Source organism: Crotalus tigris, unplaced genomic scaffold (assembly GCF_016545835.1).
Source record: "Crotalus tigris isolate CLP2741 ecotype Arizona unplaced genomic scaffold, ASM1654583v1 scf7180000018217.1405312, whole genome shotgun sequence".
Taxonomy (NCBI): domain Eukaryota; kingdom Metazoa; phylum Chordata; class Lepidosauria; order Squamata; family Viperidae; genus Crotalus; species Crotalus tigris.
Window position 1 is genome coordinate 1130630 of NW_024096887.1, and position 14639 is coordinate 1145268.

The 14639-nt window shown below is 37.8% G+C and overlaps 1 protein-coding gene across 8 annotated transcripts in view; it reads right to left on the reverse strand.

Annotated features, from left to right (window-relative positions):
• Nucleotides 1–934: 934 nt before the first annotated feature.
• Nucleotides 935–14639, reverse strand: part of PRRC2C (proline rich coiled-coil 2C) — a 116077-nt gene continuing 102372 nt past the window's right edge. For 6 of the 8 annotated variants that reach the window (XM_039349013.1, XM_039349014.1, XM_039349012.1 and 3 more), the window contains 4 exons: nucleotides 12519–12619; nucleotides 5303–5423; nucleotides 4111–4347; nucleotides 935–2618 (listed from right to left, as the gene is read on the reverse strand). In XM_039349013.1, coding sequence (XP_039204947.1) covers nucleotides 2364–2618; nucleotides 4111–4347; nucleotides 5303–5423; nucleotides 12519–12619 — 714 coding nt within the window. In that variant the 3' untranslated portion in view covers nucleotides 935–2363. The remainder of the gene's footprint in view (nucleotides 2619–4110; nucleotides 4348–5302; nucleotides 5424–12518; nucleotides 12620–14639) is intronic. The other 2 variants (XM_039349017.1, XM_039349016.1) reach the window with 1 other exon arrangement.

The window sequence follows — 14639 nt, forward strand, 5'->3', positions numbered from 1 at the left end:
CAGACACGAAAGAATGGAAAGAAAAAAGAGATCAATTAAGTCTGTTAGTGCCAGGAATTTTCAATACACGCTCAGAAGTGCTATCTATCCATATCCAAGTGCATCAAGGTCAACCTCCGTGAACTCATGTGTTGGTTCTGGATGCTATTTTTACTTTTTTTCTCTGTGCATTAGTACAAGTTTGGTCATGAGCTCCAAAGTAGTACTTCTTCATATGCCCTATAACTAAGGACCGGAATACCTAAAAAAAATGTTTACATATATGCCTCCAATGAATTTAAAGTATTCAATAAGTGCTCTTTTCAAATAGAGCCTTTATGAGGAAGGCCTTGGTGGTAGCACCGACTGAAATCCTAATTGTGCAACTGCTGCTTAAGTGGGTTACATTTTACTACCAAATGAAACACTTTTTGACCTATATTGTCCAGTAAGTATTTTTGTGCTTTGATTTTTTTTTGACTGCTACTATGCTGATTTATCGTGCTTAATTTTTTCCCAATTTTAGTTATTACTGGTACTCAGTCCTGGGAACTGGTTGAAAGTTAGAATATAGATTTTTTAAATAAGTAATTGCTTAATTCAATTCAGGTATGTCAAATGAAGTAAAAAAAATATTGCCGCCCTATGAAGCTATCTTACATAAGAATGGTTGGGTGCATGCCGTGCAGAAATCCTTCTATTTAAGGATAAGGATTAAATGAATGGGATGTTTTCTATACAAAAGTGCTCTTACAGTATGCTCATGTGCCCACTTTTAAGATCCCTTTGGAATGCAGCATAATTTTCTCACTTATCACACAAAAGAGTTTTGTGAGTTTCTCCTCTTTGGAATTAGGCTTGTAAGAACAGAACTGATAAAATAGATGGTTTCCCAAAATAAGGATTAAGTCTATAACTCCTAGGAACCAACTTAAGTACAAAACACGACCCAATATTTTATGTAGAGAATATTTTATTAGTTTCTGTAATCAAACCCATGTAAATAAGACCGTACATATTTAATACAGTGCGTTACCCCTGTACAAATGAAAAAAAGTTTAAACTTTTCTAGACCAATATGGCTGTTAATTTCTGTACAATGCCAACTCACAGCACAAGTGGATATCTTTCTCCAAGGCTGACATCACAGTTAAATTTCAAAAAAAAAAAAAAAAAAAAAAAAAAAAAAAATGCAAATTATAATATTTATATAAAAAAGATAACCAACAGCATTTCACTAGGCATCAATAGCAGCAACAGACTTTTCCAGATTTTGCCATCATCTGAACAAAATTATACACATTACACTTTTTTTTTTTGATTCGTTCTTTGTTCCAGAAAGGTGTTGGGAAAATTGTCAGGGAAAATAGTTCGGTATGATGTGCCATGTGGGGGTCCTCCAATTGTCTTGAAAAGTCTGAATAACTTCATTATACAGCTCTGCTATAGCACAGTCACAACTACATATTGTAAGCAGGAATGAGATATTTTACATTCACAGAAGTTATCGTACAGTACTTTTCCTACAGCTATACTACTAAAGGATACAATTAAGAAGGCATTATTAGACTTGATTCTATTTTCCAGCACAATGAGCAGAAAGAAAGAGTGATGCAGTTTTGATATAAATATCTGGTTTTTGTGGCCCAAAATCAAATGCTTGTTGCTTTATGCATTATGAATTGAAGCATTTTAAGGCCAAATGCTTTCTTCTCAAGCACTATCTAGTTCTAGCTCAATGTAACTGGCAATATAAAAGGGAGCCTCCCAAATCTGCCCTTCTGATATTAACATGGAGAAGCAATTAACAATTTTTTCAGTTAAATTCAGCACCATAATCAAACTATAGTAGCAGCCACCTCCTGCCTTTCTTGGAAATCTGACATCAAACATTTACAAAAAGAAATGGTGTGTAATGGGAAGTAGGGAGAAAGTGGGGGGTGATTAAGCTGCTCTTCATGACTTTATTCATGGTCATAAATTCTCCTGCTCCATTCTGAAAGAACATCTCATTTGGACATGAAAAGCACAAAACCAAACCCAGTGTTCCATCCAGTGTGGTCTTCTCCGATCTGCCCATCTTCTCTAAATAAATCAGCAGCAAAAAGGAGAATGTTTACCTTTGGCTAATAAAATGCCTCAGGAGCATTATTTAGTTTTGCACCACTGAAAAAGCAGACAGGTGCTTCAATTCTGATTGATCACATTCATTCATGCAATGGCATACAAAATGTCCCATAGAAAAGTCCCATGAATCCAGATCATTAGCACTCATAGCTGATCACATCTGTCTCTGTTTTTGCTACTCATAGCTTTGAACAGGTATGTCTTGCCCTTTGTTCAGCTGTCATTTCGCTCTTCATATTGGTATGTAGACACATCACTTATGATTTTGTTTCTTCTGCCTTGATGGCTTGAGGTTTGATTGGACCAGTTCTAATAGGTTTGGGTGCTGTTGTAGCATTCTGTTTCTCTTCTACTTTGTCTTGACAGATTCCAGAGGTGGAATCTGTTACTGCCTCTGGAGCTTTATTCCCATTGTCACCCACTTTCTGTATTTTGCCTCCAGGTGGCTTGCTCTGCTGCTGCTCAGAGAAAAATCTCTGCGTTGACTGAATGACTTCTGCTCTCTGCTTGGCCTTAATAAAAAAGGATTGTGACATTAAACAAAGTAATTCAAAACAACCATAGGTACTTATTCTGCTCATTAAGTTTTTTTTTTAAAAAAATCCCAGTAATACTTTTCAAAAATGGAATCTAGTATCACCTGCTATAATAATGGACCAATCTTGGGAATTTCTTTTATATGCTTATGATAGTTGCCTTTCATTCTATGGACTTCAACTCTGATTGATATTTCCCTTATATCTAAATTCTACTATAAGCACTATAAGAATTAAGCGAGTCAGTCATGATTTCGAATACTGTTATCACAAATAGCAATTTAAATTACCAGACAAGATATATAATATTAAGCATTTTCATACAGTTTGAAAATAGCAATTTTATTGCAGTGACTAGATATTTATCACAGACAGTAAGTTCATACTTTCTTCAAATGTTTCCCTCCTTGGATACTGTAAACTTAGGACAGCAAGACTACTCAAAGAGACATCTATTTATAAGCCACGCTCTGAAATAAGTGTTTGAAGTTTTGTCTGAAATTATCTAACACAATATGTGCAGAAAATATATTTAAGAGCTCTTTTGTGGTCTCAGAATAGGTGGGGTAAAGAAAATTAGCTTACAGCTTGTGTGTGTAGAGTGTTAAGAGGCACAATAGGGCCATAATATGCCTCTAACTTTTTATACCTGAAACCCCTCCCAAAATGGGCCCTTGAGAAACTTGCCTGGTACAAAATGTATATCCTTTTTCTTGTTTAGCCAACTAGCACATTTATGATACTAGTTCTAAATAACTGTATTTATTCTAGTTTTATTAATCTAATATTCATTTGTTCTTTTTACTAATTTAATACGCAATTCTATGCTTTTCCCTGGGAACCAATGTGTTTTGAAAACAGAATAGCACATACATAAGTTAATTAAAAGTTACTTAAGATTAATTTATATACCCACCAGCTAGGGCTTGAACAAAACAGAGTAACATGAAGATTTTATCAATGTGTGGATAAATCAAAGTCACTTTTTTCAGATTAACACTTTCTTTCATGAATGAAAATAATGGAAAAGATTAAGCAAGCGATACCATCACTTGCAACCACATAGGTTCACTGATTTTAGATTGTTTCTGCTTTTATGACATCCCCACATGGACTTTACAAGACACCTCAAATTAAGGGAAAAAAGTTTCATTGAAAAGAGTCTCCAAGTGCTTTTCTACCAATTTTATGGAGTGAAATGCAGCTATGGGTGGGTTTGCTTGGTTTTAGACTTGAAAAAAAGAGAAAAACACAGAGAATGAATACAATTGACCAGGTCTTAGACTGCATTACAAATAAGTAGGTGAACTAAAGCTATTGCTGGAAGCTTAGTGATGGGTTCTGCTGTTTCTATTTGGCCACTTCAGAGAGGGAAATCTGCATCTTAAACAAAGAATAGTATCTCGCCTTGTAAATTGTTAAGACTGTTACTGTGGTTAACACAGCATGGCCATCCAAAAATACTAACCTTTATGTCTTGTTCAGCCTTCATCGCAGCCTGGGCCTGATTGCCTCTGACTCCAGAGAATGATCCACAAGGAACCCTCGCCACATGTGGCAATCGAGGGTGGCTCAAAAGACCTGTGGTCATCTGAGGTGGCATCTGACTAGCCAGTGCCACTGGCGGCCTCTGAACAGGTGCTGGGAAGGTGTTAGTATGTGGGGCTCTTACCAATGGAGGGACCAGGTTAGGCTGAGAGAGGATCTAAGTGGGGGAAAAAAACAACAACAACAAAGAGAGACATTTAGGTGTTAGCAAACTGCCAACCTGATCATATGGTGGCTTTTCTGCAGGGAGCATGCCTCTGTTATTTAACAGTGCCAAGTAGTGGGTTCACTTTTTCTGTTGAGATTGGCTGTGTTTGGAAAATTCAACGTGGGAAAATCTTAAGGATACTGTGCTTAAAAACTGTAGTAGCACATCAAGGACCAAGAGGGGAAAACAGAAGGGCCTCCTCAAATATATCAAAGATGCAGGAACTGTTAGAACATAGATTTATGCCTCTAGGCAATATCCAGCAGCTGCAAATTTTATATGCAATATCCAAGGCAGTCTCAAGTCAAAAGTATACACCTCATCTCTCCCTATCAGAAGCTTTACAGCATTTGCATTCTTTTAAAGAGGGATTGGTGTGGGTTTTTCCCCTACCAACTATAGCTATTTTAGAAATCTATTTTACAGCTGCATTTCATGTAAGTGACTAAGGGCAAAACAATCACTATGAGTTTCTGTACAATCTGAGTGAAATGGTGGAGGTTATGCAAAGAGACCTTTGCCCTCTGATAATTTCCATTCTTTCTGCACAGGAGACATTCTAAGTATATTACACAGTAAACAGTTGCTGGAGATATGAAGCCCTTCTCTGGCAGGCTATTTTGTCTTTCTCTCTTCAAACGATTAACCTTGGATTATAATGAGAGCCATGTGGGGAAGTCTGTGGTCATCCATTTGCTGTCCAATTTCTCAACTTCACTGAGCATAGATACAGCTGAAACAAAATACTTTCCTCCAGATACTAAAACACTCATATTAATTGTAATTATGGAAAGCATACTGAATAAAGTATCTGACTTATTTCAGGATCCAGGAACTCTTAATTCAAAACAAAATCAAGCTGCTGAATATCCCATTCCACTGCAGAAAACCAGCTGCTGCCCACCTGTGGTGCAAACTGAGGAGGAAATGGTTGAGTCATTCTCACAGCTGCTGATTGAAATTGCTTCTGGTAAATAATGGTGTTCATTTTATTGGTCTGACTATTCGGACTTGTAGAGACAGCCCTTGAAGAAAAAATACATTGTTAGTTAATACATTATAAATGACACCAATTCTTGTAATGTTCATATTTCTAACTTATCCAGAGGAAAAATATGCATTAAGTAAATGATAGTTTCAGATTATGGAATGAAATGTGCATTAACAGTATAGTCTGCATCACCATGAGATTCATATAAAATCACATTTAATACTTTTAGCCACATAATGAGAATAATAAAGCGTTGGTAATTCTTTTGGAGTACAATGAATATAAATGCTGAACTCTTGTATATCTTCCAACTAATGAAAGTTTTCTTTCTTTATGTTAGTCTACTGATGCTCAATAGAAGCAGAGTACTTGATGTTCATTGTATTTCTAAATGATACAATTGGGCTTTTGAACAATTAAGTTATTGACTAAAGCTTTAAATCCATAAAATCTTAGTTTCTGGATTTCTATAAAGGAAGACAATCTAGACTTAAGTTAAGGGAATGTATCCTGAAATCAAACCGTATCTTTGAAAAATTCTCAATACAACAAAAGGCCTTGAGAGCGTATTACTATACATTTCTAATTTTCTCTTGGCAGTGTGATCTCTTCTAGAAAACAACTTTCTGTATGATACTGCTAACTTAACTTCATAAAATTCCACAACTGCTTAGAACATTAATGACTAACCCTAAATACTGTTATATTAAAATATTAAGAACTCTTAATCCAGCCAGTACATATATTTGACAATGGGTTTTATTCTAACCAATATATAAAATCTAGTAATCTCTGCACTGTGTATCACCCTGATCCTATCCAAATGCTTTCATTATTTAACTCAGCATCCTTTTAAAATACAATTCTTCAGGTAACAATGGCCAGAATCTAATGCATTGTAAATCCAACAAAAATTTTCCTGATAGCCCTACCAGACAGCTGTTTTCGTAATTTATATCAAAAAGTAGTTTGCAATATGGCATGATGGTCAATAGTTGAAAGAAGACTTATTCTACAAGATCAATCTTCTCCTCCTCATAGGGCAGGGGTCCCCATCCCCCGGTCTGTGGATCAGTACCGGGCCGCGGCATGCCAGCAACTGGTCTCACAACAAGGAAAGCCCCGTCCACAGGATGCAGGCAACACATAAAACCACACTCCCTCTGGTCTGTGGAAAAACCGCCCTCCACCTAACCGGTCCCTGGTGCTCAAAAGATTGGGGACTTCTGTCACAGGGATGTAAGAAGATCTTGGGAAGCCAGTTTCCTACTTCTTGCACTTCCTTTGTCTGCTTTCTGTCTTTCAAGGAAGCAATATGTTCCAAAAATGTTGGCAAGACACTTGTCTTTTTTGGTTTTCAAAAAGAGTGGCTTTTCCATTTTCACTTGTTCATAGGCTTCTGTAAAATTTAGAGGGACTTCCAGTTTTGTGCAGTAGCACAGCAGCTGAGGGATCCTGGGGCTCCACTCCCTACAGCTGATTTCTATCTGCCAGGGGACCCTAAATGGGCCTGAAGTTGCCTCGTAGAGGCAACACAGAAGTCTCGCCGATTGCAGAGAGACAGTGGTCGATCCGATCAGTTTGGGAAAAGCCCTCCAGAAATTGGCAGGAGAAGAGGCTAGCTCAACTTCCGAGTCTAGCCCAAGCTACAAGCAACCGAAATCCAAAAATACTCCTTTAAGCTGACAGTAAACAATGTGTTTGAACCTGGGTAAGAACAGCGATTTTTTCTCTTCTATTTGGAAACTGATTTCCTGGGGAAAATTTAACCCCCAAGAAGCAAAAGCCTCTGAAAGTGAAAAGGAGGGGGACTTTTGCTCCACCCTCCTGCAGACGGAAGTGGCGAATTAAACCTTTCAGGGGGAATAGAAACATATTGAAATAAAAAGAATATAAGACTTAATTTGGATAAATTTGAAATTGGTGGAGTCTGTTAAGATTTTCCTTTTATATCATCAAAACCGAAGTAAATAAGTGTTTATTACTGAAAGAACTGGTGCTGACATCTAGTGGTGGATGAAAATATTACAACAGCTGCTCTACTACAGAGACTGGCAAGGCCCAGGAAAAGATAAATTTGATCTTGGTGACCTTCAATGTCTTAATAACAAAGAACAGCTGTGACAAAAAAGAAAGGAAAAAAAAAGAATTGACCTTTCTGGATTACAAATACTAACTCAACTATGACTCTTAAGCCACCAGCAGAGAAAGGAAAACCCTGATTTTTGGCTATTATAGAAAACCAGAGATCTGCAGAAAGAATATACCAAGAAAAAACAAATACTTTCCAGAAGGAGATCTATGCTATGTTGCAACTAATCCAAACAACAATAATCTCAAACCACGAGGAAATTAAACATAACCTTGAAAACATAATGAACACATCCCCAATTTAACTTTACAACATAAAAATTCTCAGAAAATAAAAATAGAGAGTGAGCAAACAGACAACATATTATGAGACAGAGGAGAGAGATTTCAAGATGGAATTTAACAATACTAGAAAATATGACTTAACCCAGATGGAAAAAAAATTACAGGGAATTCTGGACATGGAAAAGACAAACTACATTTTAAGATTACAAAATAAGTTTGAGGACAAGAACAAAGATTTGGTAAAATGGATTTTGCCAGGAGAATTACGAGATTTTGGGAGAAAAAATAATAAATAAAATAAAAAAAGATTAAAAGGAAAAGATTTTCAATGAATATGAAGGGGCGAAACCTTCCTATAAAAACTTCTTACCTGTTTTGCCTTTTGTGCCCACAACAACATTTATAAGATTATTGGAAGACTCTTTGACTCAGCGAAGCATATTGAACAGAAAAGATGTTGGGCAAAAAAAAAAAAAAGAGGCTAAAGTGAGAATCAAGAAATTAAATGATGGGAATTACCAGATGGAGTATTTAAAAATTAAACATTTTTTTGAATATGGTTAAAGAAATAGAAAGATTGTCAGACCCAAAACTCCTCATCTGCTCTCTCCTTTCTTCTATCCTTTTGGGCCTGCCATTCTTGTTGGGGGAGGGGGTGCATGGGGGATTCATAGTGTTAACTTTAACTTTCTCCTTTCTTTGTCTGGCCTCCTTCTTTTGAGAATGGAATGTGTCTCTTTATGTGTGAGATAGTTACAAGAAAAAGAAAGCTGGAGAAGACTTTGAGATGTGGCCTACTGTGCCAGTTAACTGCATACCAGGCCACCTGTGGGTTGGCTGGATTTCAAATGGACATTATGACTTTGGTGGGAGGGGGCATATTGCTTACTTAATTATATCATTCACATGGGCTTTTCTTCAGATCTCTCCTTGAATTCCCTGCTATCACTAGTTCCAAATAAAAGTTTCCTTTTGAGACAATGCCTGTTTCAAGAGTTCTGCTTTCTTGGGTGATTAGTTGAAGTGGGTCTTGATAAAGATTTTGAATATAAATGAAGATTAGTTTAAGAGGGACAAGCCCCAAAAGTAATATAGTATGCCTTCTTTCATGGGGTTTTTTTTTTTTTGGCATGAGAAATATAAAAATGTTTTCTTTGTTTTGTCTTTTTTTCTTTTTGCTCTTATTTTCCTTTAAGATATGAGACATGTAAATATGTGATGGCTTGTATGAGAAAAAAAGATTTAAATACTTAACTGTAACTAATTTTGAGAAAATCTTAATCAGTAAGAATGTTTTGAATAGTGGGGAGTAAACAGGATGTATGATGAGGCAATCAAGATGATCAATGAAAAGAAGCTTTATATTGATGTGGTTATTATTTGCAGAAACATGAGAAAAATGTTTATATTAATTGTCATTTATTTAAATAAGAACTGTATTAATTTAAGGTTGGCTAAAGAGAATATTATTGGAAGAAGAGGAAATCAAATAAAGTTATTATATGGACTATAATATTACAGAAATTGTTATTGTTTTTTAAATACTAACCCAGATAACACGATGTTTACCAAATATTAAGGTGTATGTTAAAAATCAATAAAACATATTTTAAAAAAAATCCTTAGAGCTTAGCATAACAAATTGTCCGTATCATTCCTTAAGCATAGTCAATAAAAAGCCCTATATAAGAGATGCTCAATAATTGTTTCATCTATATCAGTGGTTCTCAACCTGTGGGTCGGGACCCCATTTGGGGTCGAACGACCATTTCACGGGGGTCGCCAAACAACGCAGTTCACCATTTTTTCCCCTTTTCCTTAGCTGTGCTACTCCCTTTTATTCTATTGACTTTTGAAAGCCAATAGAATAGACTCTCTTGAATAGTCTATTCTATTGGCTTTCAAAAGTCAATAGGAATTGTCCAGCCTGTCTCTGCCCTGCTGAGCCCGCCAAAAGCCCCAGTCTGCAAACGGTGCTGCAAGTTGTCTGCAGCGAAGGCAAGCTGTCTGGAAGCTTCCACCCCTCCCTGCTGAGCAACTACTAAAAATGTAAGAGAGGGCCAGGGATGGGAGGCTGGCGGGCGCAGGGAGGGTTGCTGGCGCGCGTGGGGCCTGGCAGGTGCCTTACCTCCCTGGGGCTGGGCCAGCTGGTGGCCCAGCCGGTGGTTGCCCTGCGCCGTCGCTGCCCCTTGCCAGCTACGCCTCGGCCGGCGCAGGGGGCGGCACCACGCATGTGCGGTGCTCCCGGGCAGGGAAAGTCCTTGACTTACGACCGGTTGGGGTCGCGGCATTAAAAAGGTTGAGAACCACTGATCTATATAATATTTGAAGTTCAAGCACAATCTCTTATAATACTACAGGTAGTCTTTAACTTACGACCACAACTGAGCCCAGAATTTCTGTTGCTAAGTCAAATATGTGTTAAATGAATTTTGCCCCATTTTATGATCTTTCTTGTCATGGTTGTTAAGTGAATCACTGGAGTTATTAAGTTAGTAACACGAGTTATGAGTATGACTTTTCCACTGACTTTGTTTATTAGAACAGTGGTTCTCAACCTTTCTAATGCTGCGACTTCATAATACAGTTCCCCATGTTGTGGTGACCCCCAACCACTTATATATCACCAGGTGCCAGGGGCGTGGCCAAAGAAAAGGGGGAAAAAATGGCGGACTGCGTTGTTTGGCGACCCCCGTGAAATGGTCGTTCGACCCCAAATGGGGTCCCGACCCACAGGTTGAGAACCACTGTATTAGAAGGTTACAAAAGGTGATCACATGACCCTGGGACACTGCAACCTTCCATTTTATTGAATGACTTGTGATCCTAACACCATGTAATTTTATACACCTTGATCATATTTATGTTCTACATCCAGATGCCTTTTTAAAGTTGGAATCCCAAAAGTCCTGTTCTTTTCTCATAATACAGGGCCCCAATAATTTTGGTTGCCCTTTTCAGTTCTATTGTATTTTTCTTCAAATGTGGCAATTAGAAATTCATTGTACTTAACTGAAATTTACCACACCTTTGTGTAATGGCATTAGAATGTTGACAGCTTTATTTTCAATACCCCTCCTAATGATCTCTAGTGTGGTATTTTTTGCAACTACTGTACACTTGAGTTGACATCTTCACCGAGTTTTCCCATGAATGTCAGATTCTACCAGTGCAGGTGGAACTGAACTTGCCATTTGGCTGACCAAAGAGATTGTTTTGGACCTCTTCATTTTCACTTTTGTTTTCTACCACATTAAGTCAAGAAAATTTCTGAACAATGTAAAAAGCACAAGTACCAATACAAATCCTTCAGAGATTCCACTCATTTCTCTCCACTAAGAGCGTTGCTCACTTATTCCAACTATAGGTTGTCCTCAACGTATGACCACAATTGAGCCCAAAATTTATGTTGCTAAATGAGACATTTGTTAAGTGAGTTTTGCCCCATTTTAAAACTTTTCTTGCCACACTTGTTAAGTGAATCACTGCAGTTGTTAAATTAGTAACACGGTTAGTAAGTGAATCTGGTTTCCTCATTGACTTGGCTTGTCAGAAGTTCGCGAAAGGGGATCCCATGATCTCAGGACATTGCAACTGTCATAAAAGTGAGTCACTTGTCAAGCATCCAAATGCAAATCACTTAACCATGGGGATGCTGCAATTGTGTGAAAAAGGGTCATAAGTCACTTTTTTCAGTGTTGTTGTAAGTTCTAACAGTCACTAAATGAAGTTATAAGTCGAGGAGTACCTGTATTTACTTTTTTTGAAATCAGTTTGCAACCCACAAAATAACAGATCATCTTCTCCCATGCCTACTAAGTATATTCAGCAGCTTTTGAAGAAAAATGTCAGATTTTTAAAAATGATCAAATATACAAACCTGACAGGATAATTTTGATCGATGTGCCTATTTACATTCCTAAAATGGCCAGAAAGTTGGTGAGGCAAAATTTGCCATTGTGATTTTTGCTGAAAAAGGGCGTATTCCTTTATGTCCTTTTTTTTCATTACCACTTATATCTATGTTAGATGTTAGGATGACTGGCCTATACTTTCCTGTGACTCTTTAAAAAATGACATCATATTGACTATCTTCTAGTTTTGAGTACTGAAGTCAATATGAAAGACAAATTACATAGTTTTGCTACAAGTTCAGCATTCTCTCATTTGAGTTCCTTAAGTATTCCTGGGTTGATGCCCTCAGAACCCTATGATGTGTGGTTACATAATCTCTCAAGATGCCCTAAAATACCTTTATTATCTCAATTTGCCTCCCTGAAAGAGTTAATCTAAGCTCAAATAGCTCACTTACCATTTTAATAATAAAGACAGTACGTTAAAAAAAAACCTAATTCAATTTCTTTGCACTCTATATGTTATTTTTATTCCTCTATCAGTCCACTTGCTTTCCTGCCCAGTTCTATGCTTTGAATATGATTAAAGAAGTTTTTGCCTTCTGCTTCTGAAATCCTTTTTTGGCCCTATGCTAGTTAGGATTTCAGGGAGTTCCTTTTATCCCTGGAGGACATGGGGAAAATTATTTTAAAAGTAATTTGCATTAACTATAATCTTATCAACAAATAAAGTCAAATATTTCTCTGAATTATTACCCTTATTCACTCAGAATTCTTGTATTTCCATTTCTGTTATCAAAATGGCACTGCTATATTAAAGTTTAATTCAGTACTAAATTTCCCCCCTTTTCTCTTAATCACAGTCTATACAGTTGACTTGTTTGAAAATACTTGTTTACCGGAAGGGGCTAGCAGTTGGGGTGGTGCTTCGTCCAGAAACTGGAGGTGTGCCTGGCTTATCAATGCCACTTCCAAAAGCCTTCAAATCCATTTCCGACATCTGAAGAAAAACAGGAAGGTTATTTACAGTACAAAATAAAATACTAATAGGTTTATCAGGTCATGCTCATTTAACTAGAGGAAGTTTACTGAGTCCTTCACTAAAATGGCAATAAAAATTGATGTACGTCCTTACTTAAGCATTTCTTAACAAAGTAGTAGATCATTTTATTTAGATACATCAAGTTGTTATGCACACAGCTCAAATGAAAAAGTGGGGTAAACCAAACAAGAGATCACTCTTAAGTTATCCATTCAAAAATGATTTTGCAGGAATGCAGTTTGAGAGAAAATAAGCAACAGCAAATTTTACTATGTGTGCAAGCCAACTAGAATGGACTTGGAATACAACAATGATAGATAATGAATAATAACAATGATCAAATTAGTTTAGACTTAATAAGCAGTTAATGTATTATACTTTAATTCCCAGTGACTGTTTCAACGTTGGTTATTCCCACCCCTGCGCCTTCCTAAAAAAGTAAGAATCAAACGCATATTTCCATCTATATCTTCAAATACATGGGCTGGAAACAAGAAAAAAAAAGAGTAAATATACATGCAAAGTTCCTTTTCTGGGAATAACATTAAGACAAACAGAAATAATTATAAAATATCTTTTGCATATAGTAAATTTCCTTGTATTCACCCTATTTAACCATACAAAGAATATCAGTACTTATACATTCCTGACATAACCCACTCAAAAGTGAACTGTTTTAACTCTTACTCTTGAAAAGAATTTAGAATGTTTCATTCTCTTCACTATAATCTATCAATTTAGAACAGCTCAATTTTGGCTATGTAGTATCTGTAATAGGCTACTATGGAATTCATTAGACACACCAGGGGCTACGTGCCATAATTCAGGGTGGATAATAATTGATTTTTAAAAAATAAAATTAAAAAAGTCAAGTTTTTTTTTTTATATTTTTGGTAAACTCATTCAATGAATCCAAGCTTTGCAATGAGATAACATGCACTGCACTGATGCATTCACACAATTTCACAGTAACCATGAGATAAATCATAAAACAAAGTTCAGGAATATTCTTTTATCCCATTGTTTTGCAAATCTATGTACACTACAAACTATATGATTTTTTTTGAAGAAAAATGCATCTGTACTAGGCTCTAAGTGTTTTAATTAAATAAAAAAATTGAGTAGTTCTCCAACTGTTGTGTTTCCCTGGTCTTATATTATTTTTGCCTCCAAAAGAGGCATTAGGTCTTATTTTGGGGGGATGTTTTATATTTTTGTGACACCCGCATGGCCTTGCGGTGGCGGCACCAACAGCCCCATCCAGCAGGCTGCCAGCCCATTTCTGCTGCGCTGCTTGCAGCAGGAGGCCGCGCAGTACATTGTGCCGCTGCTGCAACGAGGCAGATGGGGGAGGGAGTGGAGCTGCCCCACGCCCCCGCTTACTTCAGGGCCCCACCAGCCAGGCCATTCCTTGCTCAGTGACCTTCCCTTTCACTCCCCTCCCGAGCCAGACTGCCATGCTACAGAGGATAGGTGGGGTAGGCCCAGTCCCCCTCCACCATTTCGGAGCCAGAGGGGAGTGATGATGAAATGCTCCACTGCCACTGTGCGCCGCTGGAGGGGCTTTCTTCGTGCTTCGCTCACAGATTATCCGCCTGGCGGCAGCTGCCTTCTCCTCCTCCACCAACTCTCCCGTGGTCGCGCAGTGACCAGGCAGTGCAAGCCTCCCCTGCCGCCTCCTTCCGCCAGCCCTGGAGAGAACGGAGAATGGGGAGGGGAGCGGCTCTGCGTAGCGATGCAGAGCAGAGAAGAGCACTTGCTTGCCTCCCTGCATCGCCCCGTGTCTCCCTTCTCCATTCTGGAAATGGCAGCCCCATTTCCTGCTGCTTCTCCTCCCGGCGCTGCTGTAGTTTGGCGCACCACCACCCAGCTCCTCTTTCTTCCTGAAAGCATTTCTTCACTAACCTGTTTTCCAGCTCTGGCATGTTTCTCTCCTGCTGCAGGGAAATGGAGTTTATGGGACTAAAAAAAGTTCAGT